Source organism: Ambystoma mexicanum, chromosome 2p, assembly GCF_040938575.1.
Source record: "Ambystoma mexicanum isolate Mex_15411 chromosome 2p, UKY_AmexF1_1, whole genome shotgun sequence".
In the NCBI taxonomy this organism is placed as follows: Eukaryota; Metazoa; Chordata; class Amphibia; order Caudata; family Ambystomatidae; genus Ambystoma; species Ambystoma mexicanum.
This window is the reverse complement of record NC_090923.1, coordinates 238,532,500-238,546,038: the sequence shown is the minus strand read 5'-3', so window position 1 is coordinate 238,546,038 and position 13,539 is coordinate 238,532,500. Positions and strand designations below refer to the sequence as shown.

At 41.6% G+C, this 13,539-nt stretch overlaps 1 protein-coding gene across 1 annotated transcript in view; it reads right to left on the bottom strand.

The window, feature by feature from the left end:
• The window catches only part of IL5RA (interleukin 5 receptor subunit alpha), a 304,412-nt gene that overhangs the window by 247,614 nt on the left and 43,259 nt on the right, over positions 1-13,539 (bottom strand). The window contains exons 2-3 of the mRNA XM_069646215.1: positions 12,375-12,532; positions 8,123-8,264 (exon numbers count right to left, since the gene is read on the bottom strand). Of these exons, the coding sequence (XP_069502316.1) occupies positions 8,123-8,264; positions 12,375-12,532 (300 nt within the window). The remainder of the gene's footprint in view (positions 1-8,122; positions 8,265-12,374; positions 12,533-13,539) is intronic.

The window sequence follows — 13,539 nt, the reverse complement described above, 5'->3', positions numbered from 1 at the left end:
CATGTCTACGATGGCGGTGATGGTGTCCCGGTCCAAACGGTACAGGGTGTGGATCTGCTCAGCAGTGAGATTGAATGGATTGGCTCTGATGCGTGGGATTGGGGGCTGCCTGCGTGGTGGCACTGGCTGTGCTGGTGGGGCTTGCTGGGCCTGCCTTGCCCTCCTTCTCCTCCTGCGTCTCCTCTGTGCTGCCTGTTGTTGTTGTTGCTGTTGTAGCACTTGCATTGCTATCAGGTCCTCCAGCCCCAACATTGCTAGTCGTATTGGTATCATTGTGGAGTGTGACTGGGTGTGGGAAGGGGTGGGGTGCGCTCTTTTTGTACTTCCTGAGTCTGTATTGCCTTCACCTGTGCTGTTTCTGTGCACCTGTGGCAGCTGCATTCACTTTACATGGCCATTTACGGTTGGTTCGTGATGGCGTAATTAGCACCATGGCGGTAAGGTACTTAACGGGCTGGGTGATGGCGTTAGGTGCATGTCCGCTTGGGTCACCATTCGTGTACCTTTCTGCCATGGCGCTAAGTACGGTGTGGGAGGTCGCGTGCGCGCGCCATTGGCGCAGTTAGCGGCAGCGTTAACTACGATGCCGCTAATGGCATCGTAGTTAACGGTCACGGGTCATGATCGGACCTAGCGTAAAACGATGGCGGTAACCATTTATCGCCATCGTTTTTCACTTAGCGCCAGGGTCGTAATGAGGCCCTTTGTGTGTTAATATACTTTGTCATTCTCTTTTCCCGCTCTCTTCTGAGGTGTTTTCGCTATTATCAGCATGGGGCTCATATATTGGATAAAAGTACCTCGCTGCTATCTTTAATTCCTTTAACGGATAAGATCCCTTTTCTTCAACTTTTCCAGCTTGGTTTTCAGGAAGTAAAAAAGGAGCCGAATGTATTACATTTTCTGCTTTGTTCTGATTAAGCATCCACTCACTCTCAACTGGATCTTCTTTCTCAATCTGCTACATTTTTCAAAGTTCTAAAACTGCCAACCTTTTCTCTAACTTTTTTCATTTCTGAGTGGCATGTAAATATGTTGTCATGTGACGCAATATTGATTTCGATAATGAACACTCTTGAGGCCATGACATAAGTGCTTTATTAGTGGTGCCCTTGATCCATTTGGAATGGTATTTTCTAATTTTGGCTGTATGTCGCGACAATGATCTGCATAAGTGTGAAAGTGGTGTGTCCTCCATGGTGACAAGTCAATTCTGACTGTCAATACTTACCCAGTCTATTATTCTCCTTCCTATTTATACTAAATATGTTGTTTTAATCTTTTAGAGCAAGCACCATTCACTCCTGTGAATTAAAATATTTTGAAAACGGTTTACACCACTACTCTTCTCGTTCCTTCGTTTACACTTTCTATCAATAATTTTTATATCGTTTATGGTTTTTTAGTATCTCAAAGTTCTTTTCTTTATTTATATATTAGTTTCATCCGATTTTCATCTGATTTTGTCCTTCTGATTGATGTCAATCCTTTGTTTAACAAGTTTACCAAAAATCACTTTTATTCAGTTATTTTTGTTTGTCGTTTTATATCTATCATTTTAAACATGCAGAAAGCTTTATTGAAGCATATTAATCCCCATACACATGTGTGCTTAAGTTTCTTCTCCTGCATACATCTTCCTTTACTATTCTTAGTAAATGTATCTCATCTGTTATTGGTTCCGTATTAGAGCTTAATACACGCTCTTCTTATTGGCTTTACTCAGGAATCCCTTGACACTCCCATATGGAGTTATGACATGTATTCTTTCCATCCCTAAAGGGCCGTGAAATTGAGGTATCCATCACTTTTTTATAACCCCTAAAAAATCCAGTTACTGTTTCTATATATATAAATACTTAACAGATCACAACACAATCCATCCCCATTTTGCTTTGGTCTACTCACATCCGTTATACAGCTCGAGTCCCTCGTATCGACTCTCCCACAATTGGCCAGTTTGCCATCAGTCTGCGGGGCACCTGCAGGGACCAGACAGGAATTTCCTCAAAATCAAATCTTGATCACGTGATTTTCTTTTTTATGCTCTGTTCTCCGCAGGAAACTCTGCGATCGACTTGCTAATGGTGGGAGCCGACAATTGTCCGGGGGCTGGAGCTGGGCCTAGTTATAAGTCGTGAGACCTGAGCCATCCACTGCTACCAAATGTGATCTAGTGCCTTGAAGCATCTTCTTTGTGGTAGTTGGGATTACCAATAATTATCACAGACCAAATAATTGCACAGACCAAAGGAAGATGGTAAAACACTGATTTAATCTCAATGAAAGTAAGCAGGGAGAAATACAGCTATCAAAGTAGTTGCTCGATTTTTCACACTAAGGTTTGCTTGCACAGAGTTTATATATTTTTATATACATCATTTGTGACGTCATCCTACGTGGCATTTCACAAAAAACCAACACCGGGAGGGATTGGATTAGGGGAACCTATCTACTTATAGAATAACATAAGTGTTAATATCTCATTGGCTGCCCCTTGTCTCTAGGATACGCCCTGAGCTACTTCTACGCATGTCACATACTGATTATAGCAGAGACTATGGCAGCGGGCTAATAACTGCAACAGTGTATATGAATATGCATGGCAGGCCTTATGATTGGGTGCCACCCTATCCAACCTTGGACTTTCAACTTGTTTTAGCTTGTGAAAAAAGTGAAACCTAGGAGTTCAAGCTGCGCCAATTTGTTCTTTGTTTTCCCAATTAATCCATTGTATGTCATCGACCTGATCCTTAACCAACGTCTATCATTTGTAGATGACCTTGTAGTCTGCTCACTGTTCTGAGACATTCGAGGGAGTGTGAGCACACCACTATCTTAACTCGAAGCTGTAATGAATAGCCTCTTTGTTTTGAGTTCTACATCACGTGTCAGGAGACCACAATTTCTGCCTCTCAATTTCAGCTATTTGATTTAATTAACTAGGGGGCCATTACCCTCTAATTTTGGCCTTTAGAGACTTGCTTACTCCACCTCACCTAAGCGTTTGCTTTCATGGTTGTTTCAATACATGGCATCAGCAAATGCCTTCGCCCTCCTAATCTTAGCAGAAATAAGTCTCATGCACGTAGTCTATTTATTCATCCCTCTCTGTGCCTTGTGCCCATCTCTCGAAATAGCCTCCTTGACTTCAGGCCAATGTACTCCCTTATTCCACACATGAAAACAGCTTCTTTGTCAATTCTTCAATATGTGATGCCTGGCTTGTTTTTCAGGTAGCTGGACTTATTCTTCAACATAAACCAATGTCCATTTATTTCCAATGCCCATCCTAAATGTTATATATACCTCTTTTTAGCAAGCTTATATATGCTTCTTTTACCTTGCGTTACAGCGTATTTACAGTTATTGGTGGCACGTTACTTCATCTTCTTATTTTCACATTAACTTCATCTTTTGGTACATGTTTCTCTTAGTGCTTCTGTTACATTGTCAGTCTTAAGTACTTTCATATTGTTTCGACTCAGGCTTATATATCTTCTTTATGACATCATATTGCAGTCATCAGACTTTTGTTTTAACATTTTTCCATGATTCTCAGAGCTGCTTCCTTGCAACTAGGCAAATGTCATCCTTCTTGGTAACTGCCCTCCATTGTCGTAACATGAGGATATCTTCTGAATGGCTGTCTGAGTGCATATCGTCTTTCATACAATCAGCACGCTATGGATACGTCACATAAACCTGTGCATGAATTCCCAATGGTAGCCCTTCTTCTGCTACTCCAATAGGATGGTGGTGACGGGGCGGGACTAGAGAAGAGAACTCCACCTGCTCCTCTACACCTCCCTTTGCTTTGGCAATGTTGGTTCTTTTATATTTGCCTGGTATGTTTCTCTTTTGGCTTTGGCAATAGTTGTTAGTGTTGGTTTCTCATACTATTGTCCTCTTGCTATTTTGACCCACATAAATACAATCACACCTTTCTGGTCTGCTTGTCAAGTTCTTATTCTGCCACCGCCTCCTCTTTAAGTTAGCTTGGTTTTCAAAAAGTCTTATTATTTTACTATACATCAGTTCGGTATCCAAAATAAGGTTTGTTTGCCCACTTCAATCTCTTTATATTATACTTAAAGTACCCAGACTTGGCGAACTTGGCCAGCGGGCGATCACAGAGCGCTCTGGGGTCACAATACAGAGGTGAACTCTCTGGCTCTGGCGTGCAGGTCCGCTCACTCCGCTGACTCTGGGTCTTCTGCTACTGCTGCTGTGCACAGCCCAGCAACCTGCTTCTCTTGGTCCCCCGCTTCCCATGCCAGTTGGAAAAGTAGCATTCCTGCTCCACCGGCTCTCCGGTGCTCGCCTGCCCCCGGAGGCCGACTCCCTTTGGATTAAGCCTTTATAATTTACAATTAATGCTGCACGACATCTGCAGCGTCGCTCTTTGGAGGGAAAGATTCCAAATCCAACACTTTCTGCTGTGTGACCTCTGCAATCAAGGTCTATGGAGGAAGAGGCCCTCTCAGGACCGGCAGCTGCTCGACACATGACAGTGGTCCCAGCATACCTGCTCACCTCCATATTCTGCTTCTGCTGCAACATGGAGGTACCACAATTACTCCACCGTCTGCTACTGCTCTCTATGGCTTGAACCTGATAGGTCCTTTTAATGCCTCCCAGTGTCCCTCAGGTTTGGATCATCAACACCATTAGGATGGAATTTGCAGCTCGTGCCTATGCAGCCTCTCTTCTTCATCCCAGCACTTTGGACATTGTGGGACTTGAAGTCTTCAATGTCCAAATCATCTTTTCTAATTGTATTTTTTCCTTAATTATATTCCCTAAAGGAGCATTATAAGGATTCAATTAAATGTTTGGTTTTACTGGGGAATTATGGTTTTCAGAATCCAAATTGTTAATATTTAAAGACTCATCTTTGATATTTCCCTGTGGGTAATACAAGCTTTCGCCTTTACGAATGTCTGTGACTTTAAGAGGGATTTTCTTACTCCCACTGCATAACTGGTTATGATTGTGTTCACTCACATTCAGATAGTTATCTTGAGAAAATAAAATCTCACTCTAACAACAGGCCATTACAAATTCCGATATGACTGATATTTCCTTCTTTGAGGAAAACAAATACTGCGTCCCGCCCAGTGGAGTCCTCCTGTTCATTTGGGGCCCTTCTCCTCCCAGGTGATCCGCCCGGCTCATACCAACCCCAGGGTCAGGATCAGGAAGCAGATGCCTTCCCCTGGCCACCTGGTAGAAGATTTTAGGTAGGGTCTTAATGAGTACTCGGCAGGATTCATCACAAGAGCCTGGGAAAATGTGAAGATCAAACCTCAAAGTTTGTACAGCATTCAACAAAGCTTGGTGTGATACCCACAAAAAGCAAATGTTTGCAAAATAGAAACTGGATTAATAACTTCACGATCAGTTGCATCCAGTTCTAGTCATGTCGAAGAGAACACTGATTCTCAAACACTAGGTAGTTTACAATTTTGTATGTATTTATAGATCTGGTCAACTGTGGGATGTCATAGCAGCATATGATTTCTATTCTTATGGCCTTAATTAACGAGGTTTTATGGAATATTCAAAGTAATTCCAATCCTATAAAGCATACACAATTTTTGTCGGAAATAAAAAGAGGAAAACATACAATCAAATTCCTTTAAGAAACAGATTTGAACAAAGTAGAATCTCAAAAATGTAGAAAGGATTGTGTGTCCCACATGCTTCATGACGCAGCTATTGAGTAAAAAAGGTGCTTCTGTACTATTCCATAAATCTCTTTAAATTCAGTATTTAGCGATGGACCCCCTCACCATAGCCATAGAAGTGGCACAATCCAGGGTCAAAACACTTATATGTACCAACATCGGACAATTCCTCTTTTCTTGAAGACAATCAAAACAAATCACCAGATTCTATAAATGTCTTCACTCTGAGATACGTCTGGTTAAATTGCTGACTCTCCAAAAATAATTCCCGTCAGAAATTGGTCAGGACCTGTTTAAAAGGTTAGACCATCCCAATTACTTTGCCCAGTGTCAATACCTTAGAAACTGACGTCCCTCCAATGTATCTCATGCAGTCGTACCATTTCTACTTGAGCCTTTCAATAACAGAATCGCCACTAACGCTGTGGGGGACTCCTGCAATTCCCAACTGATTATTTTCCCCAAATTAAACAAAGGCCCATCAGGGGTTTAGAATCATTGTTCGATCCTTCTGTATGTGTTGCATTGTCGAACATTAATATTCCAAAATGTCAGGCTTTTGGTCACATCCTTCTCTGTGATTCACTTCTTTTTCTAGTCCATACTCATGATGCACTGACAGGTGGGGCCTCATTACGAGGTTGGCGGGAACCTGCTGGTGCCACTGGCGGGTTGCCGCCAACCCCATAACACTTAAACTGCTGCCTGACTTCCCGGTGCCACCAGAACATTACAAGCACAGGCAGAGCATGAAGTCAGGTGCTGGATTTTGGAAGTCCCCGTTCCCATAGAGTCCCATAGAACTCTATGGGAGTGGGAGACAAAAGCACCAGCACCGTTGCTAACAGTGCCAGTACTTCCGTGATGGCTCTGCCTACTGTGGCCGCTGCGCCCCGCAGATCAAATCCATCCCCTACACCATCCTCCTACGCATAAAATGGCTGTTTAAGTATCCAAAATTAAAAGGACATAATCCGAATCATATTCCTTTACAAGATCACATATTATTGCTCCCCGTTTCTTTTAACAACCACTGGATTTTTTAAACCTCAACCTTTGTTCATAGACATAGAAGGTAGCTCATTCCAAAACATTTTGGAGGCCATGGATTGAGTCGGGTTTGTTCATTGCTTTATGGACTCGCTTCACATATTCCTTGAAGTGCGCCCATAGATTTCAGTGGCATGTCCAGAGCTGCAGAAGAAGTGGGGACCCAATGACAGCCCAATGAAAGGCCTGGTTCTTAATGAACTTTGCAGCTAAGGCTGGTTTGGGGGTGGTCTCATGTACACCTATGTGTTCTTGAGTGTCAAGGACACAACACCTTTTCACTGAGCACCAAAATACTTTCCAGACTGAGTGCATACCCGCTTGTGGGGGTTCTGAAAAGATGCTGCAATATGACTCACTTCCACATTAGCTTCAATCACAAAGAAATAAAAAGGAAATTGTCCATAACTTTAGTTCTGCAAATACAACACTAAAATTCTCTAGCAATAAGTATATCTACCGAGCATCCACCTTTGAGGGACTCTGCCATCAAATAATAAAAAAAATAGCAATGGATTTATATCACTGGATTGCAAAGTTAAAACCAACCCATTCTTCTTAGCACTAATTTGAGCCTAGCAGTCATTTGGATAAATAATATTCTTTCTCCTTACAATAGCTTTGACGATATCGAGGACAGGGTGCCAACTGGCAACTTTATAATATTATCTCCCTATCCAAAGGCCAGCAGATGTTTAAAAGAAAGTACATGGACACTGTTTCTCAGAATGGGCAGTGCACACTTCTCTGCTTTATTGTAACTTCATCTCTGAAAGGTGCCATTTTGCCAAGCAGATGCCTGGCATCAGTAGACTTGGCACAGCAGAAAGAATAAATATGCATCTATATGCCAGTGATTCAATTACGCACCCAATAATGCCAGGAAGAAACCACTAATGCCACTATCACCTGCGGATGTCAACACAAAAGGCTGTAACCAGCCCTCTCCCGGTCTCTGTCAATGCCCCTCTCCTGGTCTCTGTCAATGCCCCCAAGACCTCCAACTGCTAAGCACCACTGGCCAACCCGCTCCCGCCCCTCCCCCATTTGCCTGCTGTGGACTTCAGTCTCTGGCTGCCTGTGTCCAGCTCCATGTTTGCTCTGGATGCCGCATTCCCGGAACCCCAATGCACAGCATGTCACGCTTTTGTGTGCAACCTTTTGTGTCCCCCAGATTCTAGGCATCTAGACCGCAAACTGCCTGATTTGTATAATTGAGCAGTACAATAGTGTCTTTGGAGAATGATCCTATTATATTGAATAGAATACAATTTTGTGTGAAAAATATCAAAAGTAAGCCGATCGTGATAGGGCTGTGCTCCATAGTCTTTATTCTCCACAGGTATACATAATGCAACCAATGATGATGGAGAGTCGCTTACCTGGGCGGGGAGGCAGTAGGGCTTCAACTGACTGACTTCTTTCTACGTTAGTCCCATTTGTATATAGGATTGTGGCGACACGTGCCAACAGACCCCCGTTCAGAGATAGGGTACGTCTGGTTCTATTATTTGAAGTCTCATACTGAAGGGTAGGAAAATAAAAATATTTGTAATTATATGGTGTGGAGAATGATCTGCTGTAATGTGAACTACAATTTGTCTTTTTATTTATTTAGAGTGCTTCAATTACAAAAATGTTTCACACAAACATATAAAACACATAAAAGAACAATACACAGTAAAAGAAAAGACCTATTAAACTATAATTACTTCATCATACTTACATTCAATTAATTATTAATCTATAGAATTTATTACTTTTTAAAAAAATGTTGTTATTGTGTATTCAGTTATAAAACTTTCACACTAATCCATATATATACATATAGAAATATACTGTACAACTAATCATGAACAAAGATAAAATACAAATTCATTATAAGTACACTAGATACACAGTCATCCTAAGGTCACAGATAAAAGAAGTATACAATATAACACAAAAAATACAACATTACTTAAATTCTTACATTCCCCAGCATAGAATATCACATAAGAATCTGATTAAAAAAACAGAAAAAAAAATTATTCTTTATACAGACAGCTAATTCATACTAATAAACCATCAAGAGAGAGAAAGAAAATCAGTGCAGACAACTGCATCAAACTTCATAGCATCCAACAGATGATTCAAGATCTGTTAGTAATTTAACATCCTCTTCAAATTTCTGCAAGTGTTTGTTCACATTATTCCATACTTGAGTAATGGCAATGATAAGCCCTTTACTATAGCCAGCAAGATACCTCAGCCAAATGTGTTCATTGGTGATGTTATCAAGATAAGCCACACGCTTGGCCAAATACCTTTCGTACACGGATCTCATCATTGGACAACTAGTCAAAACATGTCTAGCTAATTCGATATAGTTACTGTCGAGACATAGCCTACATATCCTCTTCTCAATCGCAATACCAACCCAGGCCCCCTTGATCTTGACGATAGCTCCTTCACCATACTCCCAGCAAGGAGTCCAACCTATCTATTTTCTCAAAGAATTGAAGGTTTTTGTCCTTACATTTATTCAGAAAGCTTGAAGAATAAACAGGAGGGAATCAGGGCGAGCAAATTACATTTTTATATACAACTTCTCCTTGTTCAATTCACTACGTGCGGATAAGGAAATAAATCCCATCTCTAGACGGACTGCCTGGATAGGTGTATAATTGATGATCCCCAATATTCTTCTACAAATTATATCTTCCATCTTGTCAGCCCACACAGACCAGTCTGAATATGATGTCTCAAGTGCATATAGAAAGGCAGGAGACAATTTCTCGTTGTAAATGTTAAGGATTCCTAAAAGACTATAACCCACTGTTAGTTTTGAGAAAGACATTAGAGGACATAGTAGACAATAGTAGACAATGGGCCTCATTACGACCCGTGTGGTAACCATGGCGCTAATAGCGCCATGGTTGCCGCTGGTATTTTACCGATTCCGCCATGATGAATGGCGGAATTACCGCCCCATTCCAAGGTTGGTGGGGTGGTAATTCCCCATTCACCATTGGCCCTTCCCCATTCCCATTTTTGCCCCCATAGGGCTCAATGGAAATGGGGAAGGCGGTAGTTACGGTACCGCAAATTGCGGTACTGTAATTACCTACAAGGTCCCTTTGCGGGTCCCGTCCTTAACGGCTGGTAAAACCGCAAAGGGACCTCGTAATTAGGCGGTAAGGGGTTAACGGCACCGCCACCTTTTACGGCACTGTTAACCCCTTACCGCCTGGGTCGTAATGAGGCCCAATATCTTAGCTCTTTTATTCTGTTGCACCCTTTCATTCACTCTTGTCCTGTCAGAGCAAACTTCAGGTCCCAGATATTTATACCAGGTGACCTTTTTTATATCACCCAGTGGGAATGAAATTACATATTGTTTACAACATTTCCTGCCAACCGCCATAAATTGGGTTTTTGCCAAATTTATTTTCAAACCATAGGTGGCAGCAAACTCATAGACAGCCTTGGTGCTATGGCAGATGCCAATATAGGTATAATGGAAAATAATAAGGTCATCTGCATACCCAATCCATCCAACCTTCAGAGCTCAATATTTTGGGAAAGAATTACATTTTTCCATAAATATGTCTCCAAAATCAGCCATAAACAAACTAAACAGTGTAGGGAACAGGGCACAACCCTGCCTCACACTCTTTCCGACCGATATGGAGGTAGACACAAATCCTTGGTTATTTAATCTAACCCTCTCCGTATTGTCCTCATAAATCATCATACAAATGTATAAGAGATGTTTAGGCATAGCTCTAATTTGACCCATAGCGCAGCCCATTCCACCATGTGAAACGCCAAGGTAAAATCCACGAATAACATGTTAAATTGAGGCTAGTCATCACTATTGGCTTGCTCTATCAGGGTGATAAAAATGAAGATATTATCATTGGTGGAGCAGCCTTTATGAAAACATGTTTGGGCCCTATCCAGGATATTGTCTCTATTAATCCAGGCATTAATCTCTTTAAGTACTAACGTATGAAATATTTTACTTTTAACATCCGTTAGAGCCAAAAGGCGATAGTTCTCAGGGAGATTGCGTGGCCACTTTTAAATACCGGGATGATGTTAGATGTCTTCCAAGAACTCGGGATAGTACCGGTTTGAATTGCTTTGCCAAAGACTATTAGGAGAATATCTGCCCAAACTTCAGGATTGTCCTTAATAACAACATTACACAGCCCATCCGTGCCCAGGGCTGGGGAAGATTTCAGCTTTTTAATGACAGCAATTATATCATCCATATTAATGGTCAGATTACTAATAGTTTTTTTCCCCAAATATATCATCTCCTTTAAAGTTATCATATAGAAAATTAACCAAGGAGGAGCTGTTGATAGGACCTATGAGTTCATGTTGACTATGGTGGGTAATTGCTCTAAAGGTTGCACAGAATTGTTTTGTATCACCCTCTAGCAGTATCCGCACCATATTTTGCCAATTACTATTTTCATTCGATGCCCTATAGCATCTGACCCAGTTTCTGTAATTGTTCTTAATCCGGCGTTGAGCTGTAAAAAAAAAACATCAAGACAGAGACAACTGCGTTCACATATTCTAAGATCTCTGTGCATCTTAATCCTCATAATGCGTATAACCTTATCATTTGTGCTTGCCAAGCTGGTGAGGCAATATTTTTCCTCCAATAGGCATCATTTCTTGCATGTAGGATAAGACCCAACAGATTATATTTTCAGCAGGCAATATGAACAAATGATCAACATGCAATCTTCTGCTCCATGCTCGAGCTTTAATAAGATTGCTGTCCGACCAACCAAGTCTATTACCATTATCATTAATATGTACCTGCCATGGTACAAATCAACACAGAATGATCACTGAAAGCATTAGGCAGGATTTGAAAGTTAGTCAGTTTAGCAAACAACTTATCATTTAAACTTATACAATTCAGAGTAGAGAATTGTCGGCCATTTGTCCATGTAGAGGCAGTTTGTGTCTTACTCTTCCCAAACCCGTTAGCCACATACAATTCCAGATCAGAGAGGGAGGCTTCCCATCTTACAGATCTCACCTGGCCTCCACCAATAACGGCAGTGCCCAGATTATGCTCACTGACATTGGCATTAAGGTCGCCCCCATAATAACATCAACCTCCCCATCCACAACATATCTGTCAACCAGACTTTCATATTTGTCCATTTGAACAGTCATCGTACAATCAGTGCCCGGGGGGTCATATACATTAATCAATAAGATGTTACAATTTACCTCCATCCGTACTTCAACCATAAGGACATTTGGGTTACTAATATTCAACAGACATTCTGTGGACTGGACATCATTGGATACCAATGTGACTAACCCACCAAACGGTCTACCCTTACCTCCTTTATTTGCAAGATCATAATAGCCATCAAAATCAACCGTATGGAGAAGCTAGGTCTCTTGTAAGAATATAATTTCAGCCTTATTAAAGAGGGAGAAAGAACCTGGAGATCCCAGGAGATGGCAATGCCCACGGGTATTCCAGGGAATAATAGTTAACGAGGCTCATTTAACATTAGTAATAGAGGGCAAAAAAGAACAGAGCCAATCGCATTGGGATTTCACTTGGGCCTCATTGGTGGAGGGAGCCTTTGATGCCCCAGATCCACCTACCTTAACATAGTTTTTCTTTCCACTCAGTTTCTTATGCTCACTTTCACATTCTCCATCCAACACATAACCACTCGTTTTCAGATCTTCAGTACTTTCACAAATAAGGAGCGCTTCAGCTTCAGAGAAGCACTGCACCCTAGTAAAGCCCGGGCACTGTTCTACAAAGTTAAAGTCACTAGTCCTTATGATTCTCAAAGCTAGTTGTGCATTTAAGATCTCCAAGAGCCTACTTCTATTGCAGGGTCTCTTTACTTTATTTGCTGTAGTAGAAATGATGAACAGTCTCTTAGGGAGATTTCCTTTGTTATTACCACCATAGTTTCCCCTCTCAATAATCGCCTTTTGCGTGTTAATCAATACCTTCTGCCTGCCACTAACACCATCTCTCACCCTACTGTTGGGTACAGGAGTTTTAGCTGTCAAGCAGCTACTATCCAGAGTGGTGTCAGTTTGGTGTTGGTTTGGTCAGAGGAACTAGGTTCCTCACCATTATCTTCAGTGACAGGCAAATCAGGGATGATTTTAGACTTTTGTTTTTTCCCTGTAGGACCCATCAACCATGTACAAAGATTACCCGTTTTAAGTGCCAACCTTTTGGCTTTTCATGCCGCCCTCTTACAGCCATGTTTAGAGAGAGGTTATTTATTAGCAGAATCAGTGGGAGCATTCTCAACACTCACACCTGGTTGATTAAGCTTAGATTCATCCAATAACTTCTGCTTCCGTCTCCTCTCCCTTTTTGACATTAGGCACCCCTCGAGACTCTCACCTTCACTCCCAGCCAAAACCTCAACCAGAGTAGATTCTAAGTTAATAGGAGCGGCAATTCCAATATCTGTTTCAGATGGCAGACCTACATTAGGCCTCCCAAAGTCCTCCCGCCCCTGCGTTCTCTTTCAACCGACAATTTAACATTATTGCATTCTTTTCCACTGTACAAACAATATTACGACACAGCTTCAACAATATTTTGAAAGCAAAGTTGGTAGCCGTGTTGTGTACATCCAGCTCCTTAAGTTTACTACCAATAGTGCAGTTAGAGCATTCATGGGTATTACCTATAGGAGCAGGTTCTTGAATCTCAATACTAGCACTGCTAGAATCATCCATCAATCCCGTTAAGCATGGAAAACAAGAAAGTCTATCTGTGGAAGGAACAATCACA